General features: G+C 48.9%; 1 protein-coding gene across 1 annotated transcript; it reads left to right on the forward strand.

The window, feature by feature from the left end:
* Positions 1-527: 527 nt before the first annotated feature.
* On the forward strand, positions 528-14,650 carry DRD3 (dopamine receptor D3). Its single transcript, XM_058829392.1, has 7 exons — positions 528-629; positions 2,907-3,198; positions 8,163-8,275; positions 9,475-9,617; positions 10,656-10,852; positions 11,712-12,042; positions 12,880-14,650. The coding sequence occupies exons 2-7, from the start codon at positions 2,917-2,919 to the stop codon at positions 13,074-13,076; spliced, it is 1,263 nt and encodes a 420-aa protein (XP_058685375.1). The 5' UTR covers positions 528-629; positions 2,907-2,916; the 3' UTR covers positions 13,077-14,650.
* Positions 14,651-19,310: the final 4,660 nt, after the last annotated feature.

The following is a 19,310-nucleotide window of genomic DNA, read 5'->3' on the forward strand; positions in this document are numbered from 1 at the left end:
GGCTCCCAGCTCCCCTGGATTCCCGGGCTCCCTTGGCTCCCAGCTCCCCTGGATTCCCGGGCTCCCTTGGCTCCCAGCTCCCCTGGATTCCCGGGCTCCCTCGGCTCCCAGCTCCCCTGGATTCCCGGGCTCCCTCGGCTCCCAGCTCCCCTGGATTCCCGGGCTCCCCGGGCTCCCAGCTCCCCTGGATTCCCGGGCTCCCTCGGCTCCCAGCTCCCCTGGATTCCCGGGCTCCCTCGGCTCCCAGCTCCCCTGGATTGCCGGGCTCCCTTGGTTCCCAGCTCCCCTGGATTCCCGGGCTCCCAACGCCCCGCTTCGCCTCCCGACAGGAGCAGGTCCATCCCTCAGCAAAGCACGCCCTTGCTGCGGACCCCGGCTCCAGAATTCGCCCAGACGCCTTCGGCTGCGTCCCCTGAGGAGAAGGACAACCTCTGGAACCCCCTGGCCGAGCACGGCGGGGTCCCGGGGCAGGGGGCGGGCGGGAGGAGGTGGCCAGCCCGGTCCCGCCCCGCGGCTCCGCGCCGGGCACGGCGGCGGGAGGGAGCGGGTCGGGCCGGGAGTCAACGGGACCGGGGACCAGGAGCGGGACCGAGCTGTGCTCGGCGGCGGCACGGCCCGACGGGCCGGGGGTAAGTCCTGACTGCTGCCTCCCGCTCCCCTCCCGCCCGGTGCCGGCAGTCCCTTCTCCCGCAGCCCCCCGCCTCCCTCCGTGCCCGGGTTCCCCCCGGCAGGGCCGGGGCACACGGCAGCCGGGCCGGGCAGCGCGGGGAGGGGAGCGGATCCCGCCGCCCCTCGGGTGCGGGAGCGGAGCGGTGGCCGCGGCTGGAGACGAACACAAAGCCACCGCCACGCCGGGACCCTGCGCTCCGACCCCGAACCCTTCCCCGCACCTGGACCTGCCATGCGGGCCGGGACAGGCGCCCCGACCCATCCTAAACGGAGATCCACTGGAGGAGCGTCCTTCCCCCCACCCTTTCCCCTCCCTCTGCTCTTCCCCGCGGCTGAGACACTTGTCCCCATAGCACTTTGTCACCCCGTTACCAGGTGGGTGTCCTGCCACCCCTCTGTGAGGGTGTCCAGGTACGCTGGTACGTGCCTGCATTGGCAGCGCCCTGGCCGGAGTGAGCAGGACTGGGGAGGAGGGGGGGTTAGGGGGATGGAGAACAGTCCAGGGATGAGGGACCTGGCAGGGCTGGGAGGGATCGTGGTAGGGAAGACCGACTTTGGGATGAGAGTAGAAGGTAGTGCTCATGGATATAAGGAACAGAAGATAAGACAGGAAACCCACAGCCGAGTGATGTATTGGGATGTCTTATGCCTTCTGGTTATATATATTATGGGTAATGTTTTGTTCATTCCCTGTTCTGGCCTTGCTTATCACCTAGGCAGCTGCTTTTTCCAGCACTACAGAACCAGCCTTTCCTGGCTCCAGACAGCACAGCATTCCCAGACTGGGAACTGTGTCCATGCAAGGGACACAGTAAAATAAATCCTGTCTTTGGGTGGCTGCAGCACAACTATTTTATGAACAGTCCTGGACTCAGCAGCGGCACTCATGCTACAAGAGATCTTCATGACCCAGTGGAAACTTAACTTCTTTGTCATGGTCAGGCAGAAGAAAGCTAGAGGAGACAAGCACAAGTCGTAAGAGATTGTTTCACCCCTGTTCTGAGGGACCTATGTTCACAGGACATGGGGAAGTTCAGTTTCCATCTCATTCAACCCTTGTCCTCGCCCAGCTACAAAATATCAGAGGAGAGTGGCGCCAGTTTTAAGGATGAGTACATCCCAAGGGGCTGGAGCAATTTATTACCTATTGCACAGCTACTCTTCCAGGAGTATAGCTGTGCAGCATCTGTGCATCACAGATGCTGCTGTTCAAGGGGTGAGGTGAAACAGAGTAATATTTATACCACTGGCATTGCAGTGTTTTGTCCTTGCTGTTCGTACACCTGTCATACCTGATGATGAGTTCAGCAACAGGAGCAGTAGCAAAGGAAAAGAAGATACAAGCCATTAAATGTCATGGAACAGCCTCGGTACAGCAGCTTTCATATTTGTGGAAAAAAAATCCTCCTCTTAAATCAAGGAAGGGTAGGTTACTGAGAGCAGACTTGAATCTATTGTAAGAAAAAGAAACCCAGAGCACCCTGCAAGCATCTTTCCATTATTTCATCCCAAACATCAAGCTGGTTTGCTTTCCAGCACAGGAGGCACATCTTCTGGCCAGGCATGGAAAACACAGAGCACAGTATGGATGGAATGGGAACACACCAGCAGTCAACCCTTTACAAGGCAGGCAGGGCTTGGGACATGCTGCAGGAAAGGAGGAATTCTGGAGGTGGTGCTTGCTGCCAGGCAGACAGGGATCAAGAGGATCTGCCAGGCTGCCAAGCACTCGAGTGTGTGAAGTTACTGAAGACATTCCTTGATGAGAGAAGGAAGAGGATACTTCCCAGAAGAAAAGATAAAAGTTCCAAATTTTGGCCAAGCCCTAGTATGTTTGGGTAACTGTGTTGGGTCTTCCTCATCATTTCAAATTTTTGTCTTGGAGGCTGCACTCTTTCCCAGCTGACTTGTACTGTGGCGTGACTTTGGTGCATCTCAGAACCATTTCCCCCTTTCCAAACTGCTGTATTGGTTGCTAAGATCCACCTTTCACATGCACACAGGAGGTGAAATCTTGCATTCCTTGATTCCCTTGGTTTAGATTCAATGAAAAACAGAAGAAGCCGAGCAAATATTTAAGCAAAGCTCTGCCCATATATGAGCAGAAAAAAGACCTCTCTGATTGGGAGAATTCATAAGGAAAGTATAAAAATCATACCAGTACCCAAAGGAGGTACTGTTCTCCACAGTTATTGCAGAGCTTTGATTTTCACTCCTCTGTTTCTTTCTCTTTGCAGTGGCAGCCCCATGGCTCTCTTCACCAGAGCCAGCAGCCATCCTAACACAACAGACCCCGTTCCCTGTGGGGCAAACAGCACCGCAGAGCCTGAGCTGCCCCATTCGCACTCCTACTACGCCCTCTGCTACTGCATCTTGATTCTGGCCATCATCTTTGGGAACGTGCTGGTCTGCTTGGCTGTGCTGAGGGAACGCACCTTGCAAACCACCACCAACTACCTCGTGGTGAGCCTGGCAGTGGCAGATTTGCTGGTGGCTACGTTGGTGATGCCATGGATGGTGTACCTGGAGGTGAGTACCTCTCAGGAATGATTAGCAGAATTTCACCACATCACTGCATGCTTGGTCATGTTCCTAATGAGGGCAGTAGCAACATTTATTCTGATCTGTGTGGAACGGCCCTGGAGCTGTCCTGCAGGCTGTGTACTGCTTGGGTGTGCTGCATGGAATGATTAAATAAAAAAGGAATAAGTGTGGGGGGAGGAAGCCATCCCAGCGAGATAGAATTAGACTCTTCAGTTTGATTGCAACTAAAAAATATTATTAAAAGTCAAGCTTTATTTCGGACTGGAATAGTCTATCAGCTCAAGTGCATTCCAATCCTTAATGAAATCACATTATGCTTTGCTTTAGAAAATACTTGGCACTCAGCCTTGCTGTGGGCAGGGTGGGACTGAGGCACATCTGCAGAGCAGCCTCTGCCCCATGCAATGCCTTAGTCATGATTTGTGAGCACAACAGTAGGTCCATTTCCTAGTTGTGTTTGTAGACCCCTTCAACACTAATTTCTGTCTGTGGAGCTTGAATAATCAAAGCAGCTGATGCAAGAGTCATCCAAACAACAGAGAAAAGAACTCATACACATCCCAAACCTGAACTCCCAATCCTGGCATTGCACAGCACTTCCTATGGAACTGGGCTGTCAGACTCCAGCAAGACTGAGATTTAAAAAACAGTCCAAAAAGCCCCAAAGTTTTTTTCAGTATTTGCTGCTGTTTATGGATCAGCGAGGCCATCAATGAAGCAGAAATGGCATCATGCTTCAATACACCATGAGCCTTGAAATTGCCAAAAAATCATTCAGTCCCTAAAACTGTGTAGAATACCTACTCATCTACTGAAGGTTTGCCAAACCAGACTTCAGAACTGGCCCTTATTTATGGAGAAGCTTAAGGTGGATGAATGCCTCAGATTTAAATTCCGCTTCTGAAGTTTGTGCTTTACACTTCATTTTTAGAGTCATCAGTGGCCATGAAATGTGTTATTTTATCAATCATGCAGACAAGAACTGTCTCTTTCTGGGAAATCTTTTGGGAAGGCTGTGACAGAGCAGCAACAGGAACATTTTATAATCTCAAAATCCTCATCTCCACTTAAGGAGGTTTCTGGCACAGAAGTGCTAATCAGCAGTGTGTCTAGCAATCTTCTGGGGGCCACCATGTAGGTGTGACACACCAATACTGCTGCCCTCTTCTTTACTGATCCCTGGTGCTATGGCTGCTGCAGCAGCTCACCAAGGTTTCCAAGACAGTGGCAGCAGGGTGTCCTGCCTGAATTCCTTCCTGGAATTTGAGGGAATTAAACACCATCATGCTTTGCAGTCATTGCATAGAGGAGGACATGCGGCAGCATGGCTGGGAACACCCTCCTCAATCTTCTCACAATGTCCAGTTCTACCTCCAAAGGGGAAGAAAGCTTCAGGAGAAGGTTGTCACTGAGGTCCAATCTGCTGAGACCGTGTGGGAGTCTCCTCATCTTGTCTCTCACATGGGAGCAGTGAGACCTAAGCTGCTGTGTGAGCTCAGGAGCTGCACTGGACTGGTGTCAGAGGGAGGACAGAGATGAGTTCCTGCAGCTCAGCAGTCCTGACCACGAGTGCTCTTTGCACTGCCACCATGCAAACCCAGGAGCAGCCATCTCACAGCTGCAGGAGCCAGCAGCAGCCCCAAGCATCAGCTCTCAAACACAAAACTCCTCAGGGAGCCTGCTCAGATGCACTTTCATGCAGGCTTTCATGCCTGCCATGGCCTGATGCAACTTGGTTTCCTACTTTCCTATTCATGTGCTTCTCAGTGTGGCATCCCCATTCCTATCTGAATTGTGGAGATTCTGTTGCTTATTTCAAGAATTCAGGAGAGTGATGGAGATGCATAAGTTAAAAAAAATAATCATTGCACATTCATAAACTGGAAAGCTTCCTATAGAGTTTGGAAGTTAAAAATAATAACACCACAATTTTTTAGATAAAGCAGAGTGGTCGTTAAGGAAGATTAGGTGAAAACCTGATCTGAATAGTCTATAGGGATCTTTAGCATTGTGTTTGATAGGGCCAGGATATCACCCTGGACACTCTTCTACTGCATAATCACCGAGTGGTAATGAGAGATTGTATCAGCTCACCTCTCTGCAGTTGCTCTCATCAGCTGTAAGAGAATAATGTTTGACCATCCACCTCGCCCAGACAGATGTGAGGATTCATTCAATTAATACCTGGGATATCCTTTGAGATTCCTGGACAAAAAGCACCAGAGGGATAAAGAAGAGGTACCCTGCTAGCACTTGAAAACCAGAAATGCAGACTAGCAGGTTCTAGCGGCTGTAGCAAAGATGATTAGAACAGGGCAATAAAAGGAAGAGCAGAAATAGAATTTTTAAAATTCTGTACAAAGCATATAAAAAAAGGCTTTTCTTCACTGTTAAATTATGGGATAAATTCTGGGTTTGTATACCCCACAGGTAAATATTAACTACTTCAGCAGCTCCAGCAGAGCTACTCTCCATTTTGAGAGTGTCAAGTGAGAATGGGTTTTAAGCCCAAACATTTTGATCTGTCAAGTATCCTCTTACACCAGCTACAGTCCAGTATGCAGGTGGTGTGATCTGATAGCATCATCCTGAGAGGGCTCACTTCTGAGCCTTCCCCACCAGCACCTTCTTCAGTTTTTATGGTTCACATTCTTGAGCTCAGCATTTCAGTGTGTTCAGGACCTCAGTTAAGTAATTTAACTCCCTCAGTTAAGTGCTTGTTCATCTGCTGGGTTAGCAGCAGCTGCCTTTCATGTGAACATCTGCCTCTGGCTTGGTGAAATATTCTTCAGACTCCACAGCTCACACAGAAACTGCATTGCCTTTTGCCTCAAACTGCAGACACATCCCTTACTGGGTCCCATTGCTAAGGCTTCTAGCATTTTTATTTTTTTTTTTTTAATATATCTTGAGGTGGTCAAGCAGATCTCAAACTATGAAACTAAAGTAAAACCAGTGTAGTGTTTCTCTGGAAGCTGAACCTACCTGTTAAGGTCCCTAATCTCAGATGGACAGCCTTCAGTTTGCATGTCTTGTAGCTTACCTAACTGTGCAGAAAAGCTCAATGGTTTTGACTTCTTTTTCCCCTTTACATACTTTTTTATAAGAAAACAATGGAGCACTACCATTCTCAAGAGAACTGGAGAAGAAAGCACAGTTCCCTTCTGCATTCTGCAAGCTAATTCCCATTTCCCTTCCCTGAATTAATTCAGGGTCAGAGGGTCTAATGGAAGACTGCCTCATTCAATACCTGATTTCTGAAATGTAGCAGCTGGGTCCAGCAGAGAACACCCTAAAGACACAGCTCACCTCAGCAAGTTTCAGTGCCCATGTGTGGGAATGCTGCCACTATGAAAACAATTTAAATTTCTCAGGATTATTTCTTAAACAATTCTCACAGAGTGCATTTTGTATTTAGGATGCAGGGGGCTGCATCCTTCCAAGGCACCAACACTCACAGGGTTGAGCCACTGCCTGAGAAGCCAAGCTTACTTGTGGCACCCTCTTCAGTCTGGGCTGGGGTGGGCATTTTTGAATGGATTTTGAAAAACTCCAAGGATAGATCCTGCACAGACTTACTAAGCAACTGGCTCCACTGTCCAATGCCCCTGTAGTCAGAAAAGTAACCTTCATAACCAGTTTGTACCTTTCTTCCAGCTCATTCCTGTTGCTTCTTGTCCTCCCACCGCACCACTGCTGTGAGAAACCCGGGTCCATCTTCTTAGCAGCTTGCCTTCAACCTTTTCAATAACCTCCCACTAGGCACTAGAGGGCTGTTATTCTCCCACCCCTCAAATCCATCTTTTTTCCAGACTGAAAAAGTCCTGCTCCCTTAGCTGGTCCTCACAGGATTGTTTTGGTGGCTCTCCACTGGACTCACTCCTGTTTATCAATGTTTTTCCTCTACTGATGCCTCAAAAGCAGGTGCAGTATTCCAGATGTTGTCTAAATGTAAGCAGAGAGACCAGGAAAGAGTGGCAGTTTCTGACAGCTTCCCAGGATCCAGCTGAAACTGCCAGATCTACAGGGCTGAAGGCTAAAATCCAGGCTCCCTCCCAAGCATGGACTGTCCCCCTTTTTTCTCTCCTACTCCCCCATCCAGCACAGCACTGGGTTTGTTTGCAGCTGAACAAGGAGGCAGCCTGCCCTCCATCTCCTACAAGCAATGGGAATGGAGGCAGACCACCTCCCTCAGAATCAGGCTGTCATCCCAACCCCAAGGCGAGCAGGGCCACACAGTGTTTGGAGCATGCTTGTCAATCCAAAAGATCCTTGTCAAGAACTTGGTGGCTGCTCCAAAACCCACTTTTCTCCAAAGCTAAGACTGCCTGTGGCTGAGCTTTCACAACCACACACTTCAGATGAAAAATTCAAAACAAGCAGAACAGCTTGGTAGCAACTCAAGCCCCTTTATCTGAATAGCCTGTGAGTTCTCACTCAGATCTAATAATCAAAATCTGTAACTGAGATAAGAAGTCAAATAAGGTTTTTGAGAAGGCTTAGTCTCAGATCTCAGTTTCATACATAAATGCAAAAACTTGCAGCACTTTTCCAGCTCGCTGCCTGTAAGAGCACTCTGGCAGCTAAGCTGAGAAAGACTTACAGCCCTTAGATTTTCTCAGATAATCATTAATCAGAGGATAAATACAGTATCAAACTTAAATCAATTTATCATGCTAGGCCTTGAGAGGAGAGATAGCTGCTGTTTCTTCTCCCTGCCTCCATTTGCAAGAGCAAATAAAGGATTGAAATGAAAGTGAGGCTCCTTCTCCACGACCTACTGCTGTGTTATCTTGCACACAACACAGGTGCCTCAGTTTCCCTCTGCCCATCACTGTGGACATGAACTCTTCCAGCTGCTGAGATACTTGGAGGAGAGCAGCTCCTTACACGTAACTTGTCAGGACCTGGTGCAGAGCAAGGCTGACAGTTTTGTGTTGCTGGTGCAGGTGACCGGAGGGGTCTGGACATTCAGCCGTATCTGTTGCGATATCTTTGTCACCATGGATGTGATGATGTGCACAGCCAGCATTCTGAACCTCTGTGCCATCAGTATTGACAGGTGAGACACAACAGCATCCAGGGGGACGGTCTGGGTATGGGGGTCAGCCCTGTGCCCCAGTGGGGCAGGGACAAAGAAGTGGGGTGAGCACAGACAGCATCGGTGTCTTCAGAACAGCAAACCCCTGGAGGTCTGTCCCTGCCACTACTGTTGTCAATGTGGCTCTGCTCACGTTCTGCAAGAAGAGGTCTGCACTGGAGGGCAGGGAGACACAAGCAATAAAACATCCCAGTAGGTGGTTAACCACATCCTCGAGATTTTTAAAGGCAGGAACCACAATTGGTCATCCAGCTCCCACCAAGTGTCAAAGAGGGTTTCTCCTTCTGGAGATCTCACTCATGAAGCTTTATTAAACCAAATCCTGGCATATACACAGGGAGAGATGAAGATTATTGCTGTGTAATATTGAGCTTTGCTTTGGTTTTCTGCATTTTAAAACTGAGCCTATTTTAAGCAATGCTGAGGGCTGGGAGCCAAGACCTTGGCACATGTGATCCTACTGGGACCAAGGAGTGGGAGAAGGGAAAAATACTGCGTGCTCTACCTTTGTAAAGTGTAGTTCAAGGATAATAATGCAATGCAGCTCTCAATGCTGCGTTGGTCCGGTGTTCCTCCATGGGAATCTGTATCCCCATGTCAGTTTGGCTCTGTCTGCAAGGAGCAGCCCCCAGGCTCTCCTAAAGATGAGACTCCTGTGCTTTCCAAATCTGTGCCCTGCTGAGCTGCATCTCCTGGGGCACCCCAGCAACTGAAGGTCCTTGACACCTGCCCCTGGGCGAGTCAGGCTAATGCCAGACCAGGCAGCTGAGACGAGTTCAGTAGTTTGTGCTTACTCCAGAGAGTGCTCTTGCACAGCAGTGCCCATGTAACTTTAGGGGCTTGAAGGTTAGGGATTTCTGGGAGTTTCTTGATCCATCTGGTAGCCCAAACCCTGTAGCTTCACATGTTGTGAGTTCTGCTGAGCGTTTCTCTGCACTGCTGCCAACTAACTGTGATTTCCTCTCTTCCGCCCCTCAATGCCCCACTTACCATTTCTACAAATTGCTGATCCCATCATCTGGTTTTCTCTACTTTCCTCTTCTCTTCACCACATTCACCATCATGTTCCCTGTGCTGCTTTCACTGCTCCTCTTGAAAACCTCCTCCTTTCCCTCCCTCCTGCCTCCATCTCCTCTTCCCGGAGCTGGTTTGGTCTGCAGATACACCGCAGTGGTGAAACCAGTTCAGTACCAGTACAGCACTGGGCAGAGCTCCTGCAGGAGGGTCTCCCTCATGATTGTGATAGTCTGGATGCTGGCCTTTGCAGTGTCATGCCCTCTCCTCTTTGGCTTCAATACTACAGGTAGGTGATATCCTGAACATTAGCACACAGGAGGGGTTGGCAGTGGAGCTGCCCTGTGTATGGCCAGCTCATTTAACATGGGTCCTGCGGATTTGCCAAGTTACAGGAAATTTTAAGGAACTTGAAAGCACACTATGAAGGGAGAGAAAAATCCCCATGTGCTCTTATCTATAAACTTGCCATTTGCTCATGCAGACACTGACTATTGCTCTAAAGGGCAAACCTGCCTGCTCTACTGCCAAATCAATGCCCATCAAGGTGTCCAGGTCTTCAGATTCCCATCAAACAATCTCCGTGAGCACACAGAGCAAAATGTGCAGCACATAGAGCACACACACACCAGACTTAACGGCGTCTTGCCAATATCAACAGGTTCAGAAGCACAGTTTTGACTGATACAGAGCACATTTCTAAACAGCAAGGATTGCATTTGCTTGTTAGAAACCTTCCTATCCCACTGGCTGTCTGCTTCCTTAACTAATCCCTTGAGGAGGGCAGGGAATTTAGCCTCCACCTTGGAAGCAGGTTGGTCTTTTTCCTTTTCCTCAGCTAGGGCAACACAGTCTCCCTGGAGGCAGAGGAGCAAGGGAGCCTTCCTTCCCACTGAGTCATAGGCAGAAGCCTCTGCTCCCCCTCCATCCTCTGCAGTGCTTGAGGCAGGAAAGGGATGGGAGTGGGAAATTCTGCTGCCCCCCTCTGCCTGGTTCAGACAGATAGGGGTGAATGCACACTCTGCATCTAGACAGCTCAGAGGCTGTCAAAGGAATGGGAGAAAGGGTGGGAATAGACACGAGAGAAGAGAACAGAGCTGTTGGCCAGAAAAGCAGGCAGATGATGCTGGCTAATGCTAGATGGCCCTGTGTTGGGTTCATTTTAAGCATCACTTAGGTAATGGGGTAAGCCAGAGCATAATCTGCACTCCTTGGACTGCTTTTGCCCCCAGCCACCTTTTGTCTCACTTTGCCAACACACCAGAGCCTCCTTGTACTAAACTGAATCAGCTCAGCCACTCCTCTCTCTCTCTCTTCTCCTCCCCAGGGGATCCCAGTGTCTGTTCCATATCCAACCCTAGTTTCGTCATCTACTCCTCTTTGGTGTCCTTCTACCTCCCCTTCATGGTGACCCTGCTGCTCTATGTCCGGATTTACCTCGTGCTCAGACAGAGGCAAAAGAAGCGAACCCTCACCCGGCAGGGCAGCCAGAGCGCCAGCACCAAACCGTGTTATGCACACCAAGTAAGCCACACAAACCCAGTAGGAGCTGTCAAAAAGGACAGGAATGCATCATCTCCTCTTCTCAAAGGGTTAAAACACAACCAGAAAGCATAAGGAAGGACATGACATGTTTTCATCCCATCCCTCGCTCATACACCATGATATTTGAGGCACAGAAGCTGCAGTTAAATCCTTTTCAGACCTCTAGAATTATATTCCTGTGTATCTCTGCTCTCTAGAAGTGGCAGGTAGATAAGAGCACAGCCTACTTCAATATTTCCTCAGAGCAGGGTTTTCTCAGCCATGCATAAGTCTGGGTAATTTCTTCATTTATTGATTTTAATGTCTTCATTTATTGATTTTTGCTCTATGAAGCTTCATTCTCAGGGCTTCACAGGCTTTAGCCTCTGTTATTAAAATATAAAACCCTCTTCATGTGACAGACTTAAGAGGTCAAAATACTCGTGGTGCATGCAACATTTGTTCCACTGACCTTTCTAGATGAAATATCTGCAACCATGGGAACCAACACAACAGCTTGAAAGGAATTACCTGGTCATGCATATCCACTCCTTTTACCCATTTTTGTACAGCGAGGCTACATTAAAAGGGTGGGGATGCTGAGGGGAGCAGGGCCAACACAAAAATACAGGTGAGAGGTTAGCAGAGCGGGTAGTTCTGCTCTTACTGTTCTCGTGCTTCTCCTTGGTGGGATGGAGGCAAAGAGCTGCCAACTGCTGCTTCACCCCCAGGTCAGCCCAGAGGACGTGGTGTAATGTAAGAGGCAAGTGAGGCTAAGGATAACTCCAACTTCATCATCCTCTGGCCCAATGAGCAGTTTGGATGGTTTCCAGTTCCTCTGTGGCATCCTCTTTTGCAGGAACACATGGAGAGGAGAGCTTTGCCAAACAGATGCCAAGGCACGTTTTCCCCCTGTCTCTCGCTCAAATGCACAGGCCAGGAGATGTCTACAAAAAGGAGGTTGCTGACTGTCTTCAGCCTGCAGCGGTACCGAAGCTTCTGCCACGAGGCATCCCTCACCAAGGCACCAGAGACTACCCAAAACAGCAGAAGGAGCACGAAGCCAGCAGTGGAGGTACGGAGGCTCAGCAATGGTAGAACCATCAGCAGCTTGAGGCTGGCACAGCAGCAGCCCCGACTGATCCAGCTGCGGGAGAGGAAGGCTACACAGATGCTGGCAATTGTCCTGGGTGAGTGAGAGCAATTCTGCCTGTGGGTGCAAGGGGTGATGGTTTGGGACTTGCAGGAAAACAGAATAGCCTCATACAATATTGAGATTTTTTTTTAAATGCAAGCTGGGCCTTGGCTTCAGCTGTTGTGGCTTCACAACTCAGGAGAGAGAGTAGTGGGACATTTAGGGATCTAGAATAATGCTTCCAAATGTTGAGAGCTATGTTAGTGTTCTATTTACTGTGTTTTGTTACCCTTCTGTTTAAAATCAGTGGCCAACAAGCCCTACCAGAGGGAGCAACAGCCAATACCTTTGCTTTTCCTTTTCCTTTGCTTTACTGTTACAAGGCTGGAACAATCTTTAGTTTCCATACATGCAGAAGCTCTTAGATCTGATTACAGAAGGGAAAACTGAGGCAAGGAGCCGCAGAGGAACCAGTTGATACAGCTGGGTAGAGAAGCCAGGAGACTGCTGTCCCTGTCACCTGCTGTGGTCACCAGATTCACTGTTCCCCCCCATTAACTCAGTAGTAGCACAGAAATAACAGCAACCCTCATCCTGACTGATTAAAGCCAGCTTTCTGGCTGAAGCTTTCCCTCAAAGTTGTGGCCACTTACTTTTGTCTGTCATCAGGCCACTTCTGAAGCCTTATCCATTCACAAAGCTGGTCCCAAGGAGTCCGAGATTTTGCCAAATCCCTCTGTGTTAGGAATGAACATGGCCTTTTGTTTGTGAAATACAGGAATATCATGGAAATAACGAGGGGGTGGAGGGAGAGGCCACCAGTACAGGCCCCTTTCCAAATAGTTGCTGCCTGAAACTTGCAGATTGTTTTCTGCTTCTCTCTTAAACCCAGGGACATTCATAGTCTGCTGGCTGCCCTTCTTCTTGATTCACATCCTCAATGCCCATTGCCCATCCTGCCACGTGCCTCCAGGGCTTTACAGTGCCAGCACCTGGCTCGGATACGTCAACAGCGCCCTCAACCCCATCATCTACACAACTTTCAACACTGACTTCCGCAGAGCCTTCCTCAAGATCCTCTGCTGCTGACTGTGGGGCCACACCGGGCTGCACAGGTCTGCAGCAGCCCCCTGGGAGGAGAAAAAGACGGGGACAAGCCAGTGAGTCCCTCAGCGCTGGGCACAGCCCTGGGTGAGCAGCAGATCATCCGTCACAGAGCATCACTCCTGGGAGCTGACAGGCTTGCAGGGTGCACACAACCCAAAGGCAGCTGGCATCCCTCATCTCAGCTGCCTACATGCTGGAAATGCATTTGCCCTCCCACAGCTGGAACCTGAGCCTGCAGAAGGCACTCAGCTCATGCACAGCAGTCCTAGTAAGAGGACAGAACTTGACCTCTTTGATAAAGATCCTGATCTCTTCAGTCAGGAGCCAAGAGTGAAAATTGGACTAGGAAACTTAGAAAAGGAGCACTGATGGAGAAATAACAGCTTTCCTGTTGTTTCCATCAAAAGGTTTGCCGGTAAAACTGGGTAAGTCTAAGTTTCTAAAGAAAATTGCCCTAGTTGGAAATGAAATCTTCCCTTGTGCTGCCAGCTTGTATTTTACTGCTCCTTGCAAGGTAGAGAGGTGGCTGCCCTGCCTCTGGTAGGTCAGCTCACATGAGAAGTGTAACACTACCCCAGGGTCCCCTCTCCTCCTGACCCAAGGACCAGTGATAGATTGGCCACTACTTAACTACCACACACCCCAATGATCTCCTGGGGCCACTAAGGCAACAAGGCTCTTGATAGCTGCCATAGAGTCAAACCTCTTTTGTCAGCTGGTTGCATGCACCATCTCAAAACTTGTTCATGATCTTTTTGGAACCAATATTCACCTGTACTCCTTGCCTGACAGCAGCACTGCTAGATTTAGGGTTTGTACCACCTGGCTGCTGCAATAACTCTGGTTACAGCCCATACCCGGGGGAGAGCTGTTTCATAACATTCCTCCCAGTAAGAAGGGACATTTGCCTTGGGATCAGCCCCAGGACTCTCCCTGACTCTCCATGCCAGTACTCCTGTCATCATATATGGCATCTGTGTATCCCAGCATCCAGGAGCTGGCCAAATTACAGCCCTGCCACCGTCTCCTTTCCCAGCAGTATTCTACAAAGCCATCTCCAGTAGTTCCTGGATGAAAAAAACCACACAAGTCCTGATGTACCCTAAGCTGGTCTCATGTCAGGGCACTGTAATGCTCTTCCCCTCATATAGACAAACCTGGCATGGCCAGAGAGCCTCAACATGGTTCTCTCATTTTGCCCCCTTGCTGTACTGGATCAGAGGCTTCAGCTCTCACTCCCAGGACTTGGCTTAGCTGTGCTGTCAGCCATTCTCGTTTGATAGCTTTGGGCATAACTCTGTGTGCTGCTCCTGCCTGTGTCCATGCCACAGCTTCTCCATCTGGAAAGAGCTTCCTTTCTTTCCTAATATGAAACCAAAATTGTTGTCCTCTGTCTCCAGAGCACATGGTAGAGCTCTAGATGCTGCTTTGGTTTGTCTGGGTTTTGGGAGGAGGATCTTGTGGAGAGCATGTGTCATTTGCCTGGGCAGATGCCCTCCATACTGCATTGTAACTGCCTTAAACCAATAAAACACAAGTGTAATTGGAAGTTTTGATATCTTTGTGGTGAATGTGCCTCCTTCCATAAGTCTTTTGTCACCTGTAGCCCTCTTAACACTTTCCCGTAAAAAATTATCATCCACCTGGACACTCACAAGAAGTCTTTATTATTACTTGCAACTGGGAAAGAAATCAAAGGCTGCTGTAAGCACTTCCAGCAGATGAATTCTGGAAATATGCTCAATTAGTTTCCCAGCTATGCCAGGCAGACATGCAGTAGTGTTACTCCATCTGCTCAAAGATGCTGGATAGCACGGGAGGCACTCAGCACACAGGATGGTGGAGGTATGAATCGAGTGAACCAACCTGTGAATGGATTGCCACTCAAGGAACTCTCATTAAGATGCTTCATAACAGAGACCACCAGTCCAGTTGCTTTTGTATAACAATTGTCAGAAAGGAGGAAATGAAAAGAAAGATCTTTTAAAGGATGAATAGGTTCATTTCAAGACCTGGCCTAGCATCTCTCAGGGGTCAGTTTGATCGTGCTTGAATCTGAACTGGTTCTTCAAGGAGTGATTCCCAAGATGATTCAGGATAGAGGTAAGAACAGGAGGTGTGACAGAAGACTAAGCAGCATTTTGGTGTCCACACAGCTATAAGGGATGGGGAAAATTATGTATCTAAACATATGGTCCTTTCTTTACTGAGATCTGAACTACCAGATCACAAAACTGATTAGGGACAAAAAAACCAAAAAAAACCCAAACCACAAAACCCTCGCACAATTACAAAATCTCAACTCTGAACTAAAACAATCTCTGTCTCCCCCTCCCTCAAGTGCTGCTTGAGCACCATGCCCAGTTTTACTCTGTCAATACAAACATAGGTGACCCCATAGGAAATACCAAGGGACAGAAGCAATCAAAAGTGCAAGCAGGTGATGCCCCTCCACCCTCTCCAGGAAGACAGAGAGATTGCTGAGGGTCCCCAAAACACACCCCCGCTCATTATTTACAGCAGAGTAATCTGCATTCCCCTTTCCCAACTGCTCAATATCTCCTACGACCCTTAATTTTCTACATTTTCCTCCTTGGCTTTTTGTTTTCCCTGACTCCACAACTGGCTGGAGAGGTGAGCTGTGACACTGTGCTCTGCATTCTGTGGGGATTCATTTACATGCTGATATTCACATTCGAAGAGCCTTTGGGTAATGCAGAAGCCTCTCCTCGTGCAGAGAGGAGAAGGGAGCTCAGGGACAGCCACAGGGCTGGGTGGGTGTGCAGGTGCAGCACGGGGCCCTGCAGCCTGTGCCCACCTCCACCCTGCCCCAGCAGGCAGCTGGAATGGGACACCTCAGGTCCCCTGTGCTGGAAGATGTTTGTAAATGAGTGGAGAGGGCAGCCAGGAAGCTTCTCCACCGTAGCTGAGGAGTGTTAAGACCTTTTGGAGATGAAGGAGAGCTGGCAACACACATTGGGAAGATCAGTTTCCCCCCCCTCAAGTACAAGGCAGCCATCCAAGTACTGCCTGTCTAGACACATTTACAGCACGCCTCAGAAATGGACTGAAAGCACCATTTATCCCCTGCATCCACCATCTCCCAGCTCACAGAGCCATAGGCTCAGCTGCAGGAACCCAGATGAATGAGCCACTGAGCCCACACGTCCCACAGTTTGCTATTCCAAGTGTACCTGGGGCTCCCCATCTGTGACAGATGTGCCACGTGTTGTATGGGTTAAACTTCAGGTCTGGGAAGGAAAACAGCTTACCCAAGTTACTAAAATCCTAAATGGTATCAGGTATTGAGCAGAAGCCATCCAGAGCTGAAACCAAAAGCTCTTATTTTGAGTTTTACACTGTAGAATAGAAAAAAAGAAACCATAAGAACACTCTACCTTGTCAGAGGCAGCAACAGGCACAACAGGCACCAGATCATGCAAGAATCTTTAAGCAGAGGAGCACAAAGGTCTGTGGGGCAGAAGATAAAACAATCTTCTATGAGAAAAATGCTGATTTCTGGAAAGGCAAGGAAGTTATGGAGGAGGTGGGTTTCACCTGCCATCACAGACCAATGCTCTGCAGGTGACACTGCTCAGTGAATATTCTGCAGGTACCTTGCAGCAGCTGTTGGACATGTCGTTTTAACAATCCCAGCTGCAGCCAGATATTAAAATCCGCACTTGCCAACTACAAGGATGAAGCAAAGCCTTGCAGAAAAACATCACTTCCCCAGGTAACCATCCTTAGGGACTGGCCTGGCCAGACACTCAGCTGAGCTCAGCTGGACCCCACTGTGGGGCTAAGCACAGGGAGCTTCCCCCTTGGGAAGAGGATGGAATACTCCTGCAGTCTCCCTCTCTGAGGGGGATTGGAGTGACGGGGGTTCTCTGTTCCTAGCTGGGGCCAGCACAACCTGCTCAGGATGGCAGCTCCCCTGGAGGACAGAGCTTGGCTGCAGCTTATTGCTGTTCCTGATGTGATTTTTTGTGAAGAATGTCTAATCAATGCCAGTATTTCAAGGAAGGATCAACAGCCTGCAGGCTGCTGATATGGGAACACTCAGAAAACTACAAATAGGAATTGTGGACAACCCAGAGGACACCGGTAGCAATCTGATTAGTTTCAGCTAAGTGTGTGATGGTTTGCTCACAAAGTGACAGACCCTGGCAGCCTTCAGCCTGCAAACACACCTGGCTGTGAGGTGTCTCATCTGACAAGAATGGGCTCATCATTTCTTTCTCTGACCAATGCAAGTAACCCAAATCTGTATGAGCTTTTGAATGAGCCACTGAAGTGAGTTTTTCCTTATCTATTGGTAATAATGAATTAGCAGTAACATAACAATGTCATCTCCTGGCAGTATTTTGCCACCTGACCTGCTGCCTTATGAGCAAAGGAAGGCTCACAAGACTGTAGGAATTTCAAGGTGAGAGGGATTCAAAACTGTACTCCTTCAAAGTCAGCATCAGCTGCTATGTACCTCTTGCTGAATGACATGAATGTAGAAGATGCATCCCAGACCAATGCTGCCTTTCAATCTCAAAAGCCACTGATCCAGTTATTGTCTGTTACTCCCCAGTTAGTCAATTAGCAGTGACCTTTCTTGTTAAGCCTTCCTGGCATCACTCATGCCACCTTTCCTTGGTTCCTTACTGCCTCAAATATCAGACCAGGAGCCCACCAGCTCTGATGCCAACCACACCTTTCTACAACAAGGATACATTTTCTCCCAGGCCTAGGCCAGGAATTCTCCTGAGCTTCCTTTGTGATTCTGGAAGTGAATGTCTTCCTGCCAGACAGTGGTCTCATCTCATCCCTGAATGCCTCTGGAAATGTGAGGCAAAGAAAACCCCTGGGGCCAAAGAAAAAAACGAACATAATTAAAAATTAATTTCAGTATAATGATTTAAGCTTTGTATCTTTGGTGATGTGGGGAAGACCTTTCTGCCTTGCTGCCCTAGGGACTCTTGTCAGTTTTAATAAGTTTTACCACACAGCTGTGAGCATGGCAAATTGAACAGCCTAAATAAAGACCACTTTTCACTGGACAGAAGCACAAATACTGAGGGAATCACATTTCTTTCTTTGTCACAGCAGAAGGGCTGTGGTGCAGGTGGACTGCTCACCTTGCTGTGCCTCAGCTGAGAGGCAGCAGCACTTCTGTCTTTCTGTGGTGGTCAGGTCAAGGCATGTGAGCAGATGGTTGATGCTACAGGACTGCCTTGAATATTTGTGATGGCACTGGCTGTGGGCAGTGGGGGAGCCAGGTACCAGGGTTGAGTCCAGCACTAAGTACCCCCGTCAGCCTCAGCTCTGAAGGCTTCCAGCATTACTCTGTGGCCTTCTGCCTTTTTTGCAGCCATTGCTGAATTCCCTGAACCACAACAGAGCGCTTCTTCCTCCTCAAGATTCATGCAGAACAAGGAATGGAAAAAGGCACGTGCCAGGGGCTTCTGCAACATCTTCTTGATGTTGGCAGTGCTACCCATGGACATACTGCACAGCTCCCACTCTTTTTTGCTGGCCTTGCCAAATCCTTATCATCCTGTTTTCTTACGTTCCTTCCTCCCAGACTCTCCATCTCCTGTTCCCTTTCTTGAAGAGGCTGCATCTCTTTAAAGGCTTTGGCTGCCTGCCAGTCTGTTCTCTCTCATCCTGGTTCCCTCAGCTTTGTCTGAGGAAAGCACTGGCTTTCCTAAGGGCTGGTTTCTTCAGCTGTTTTTCAGCACATAGTACCACTGAAGTTGACATTACTTTGTAGTTCTTTGTACTTTGTAGTACTTTGAACCATACTTTGGTTCCATTCTGGCCCAGGAAGGGCAGTATAAAAAAGCTCAAGACAGATTAGTAGACTTAGTTGACTTCCAGCAAGATGCTGGCTGCATCAGTACTTCCCCTGACTACCTCATCAAAAGGCAAACCAGATGTTTTCCTGTGTAAGGAGAGAGCAGTGAGCACAAAGCATTGCTACAAAGCACCATTGTGTCATGTGTTGCAACACATCCACCATCTCAGAAAGGCAGCCAGCTCAAGAGCACAAGGTGTCACACACGGAGCACAGGAAGGGGTCCAGGTACTCTGGCCAAGTTGGAACATTTGGAACAACTCCTTTCTTTGTCTAAGTCTGTGCTGGGCAGTTACATATAAGGGCCATGGTTTTTAGATCTTTTCATGATCAGCACCCTGCAGATCAATCGACTCTGCAGGTACAGG

Source organism: Poecile atricapillus, chromosome 1, assembly GCF_030490865.1.
Source record: "Poecile atricapillus isolate bPoeAtr1 chromosome 1, bPoeAtr1.hap1, whole genome shotgun sequence".
NCBI lineage: Eukaryota > Metazoa > Chordata > Aves > Passeriformes > Paridae > Poecile > Poecile atricapillus.

Coding starts and splice junctions, on each gene's coding strand:
- DRD3 (XM_058829392.1), top strand. CDS start 2,917: ATGGCTCTCTTCACCAGAGCCAGCAGCCATCCTAACACAACAGACCCC. Junction 10,853..11,711: donor AACCGTGTTATGCACACCAA/GTAAGCCACACA, acceptor CCTCTTTTGCAG/GAACACATGGAGAGGAGAGC. Junction 12,043..12,879: donor GATGCTGGCAATTGTCCTGG/GTGAGTGAGAGC, acceptor TCTTAAACCCAG/GGACATTCATAGTCTGCTGG.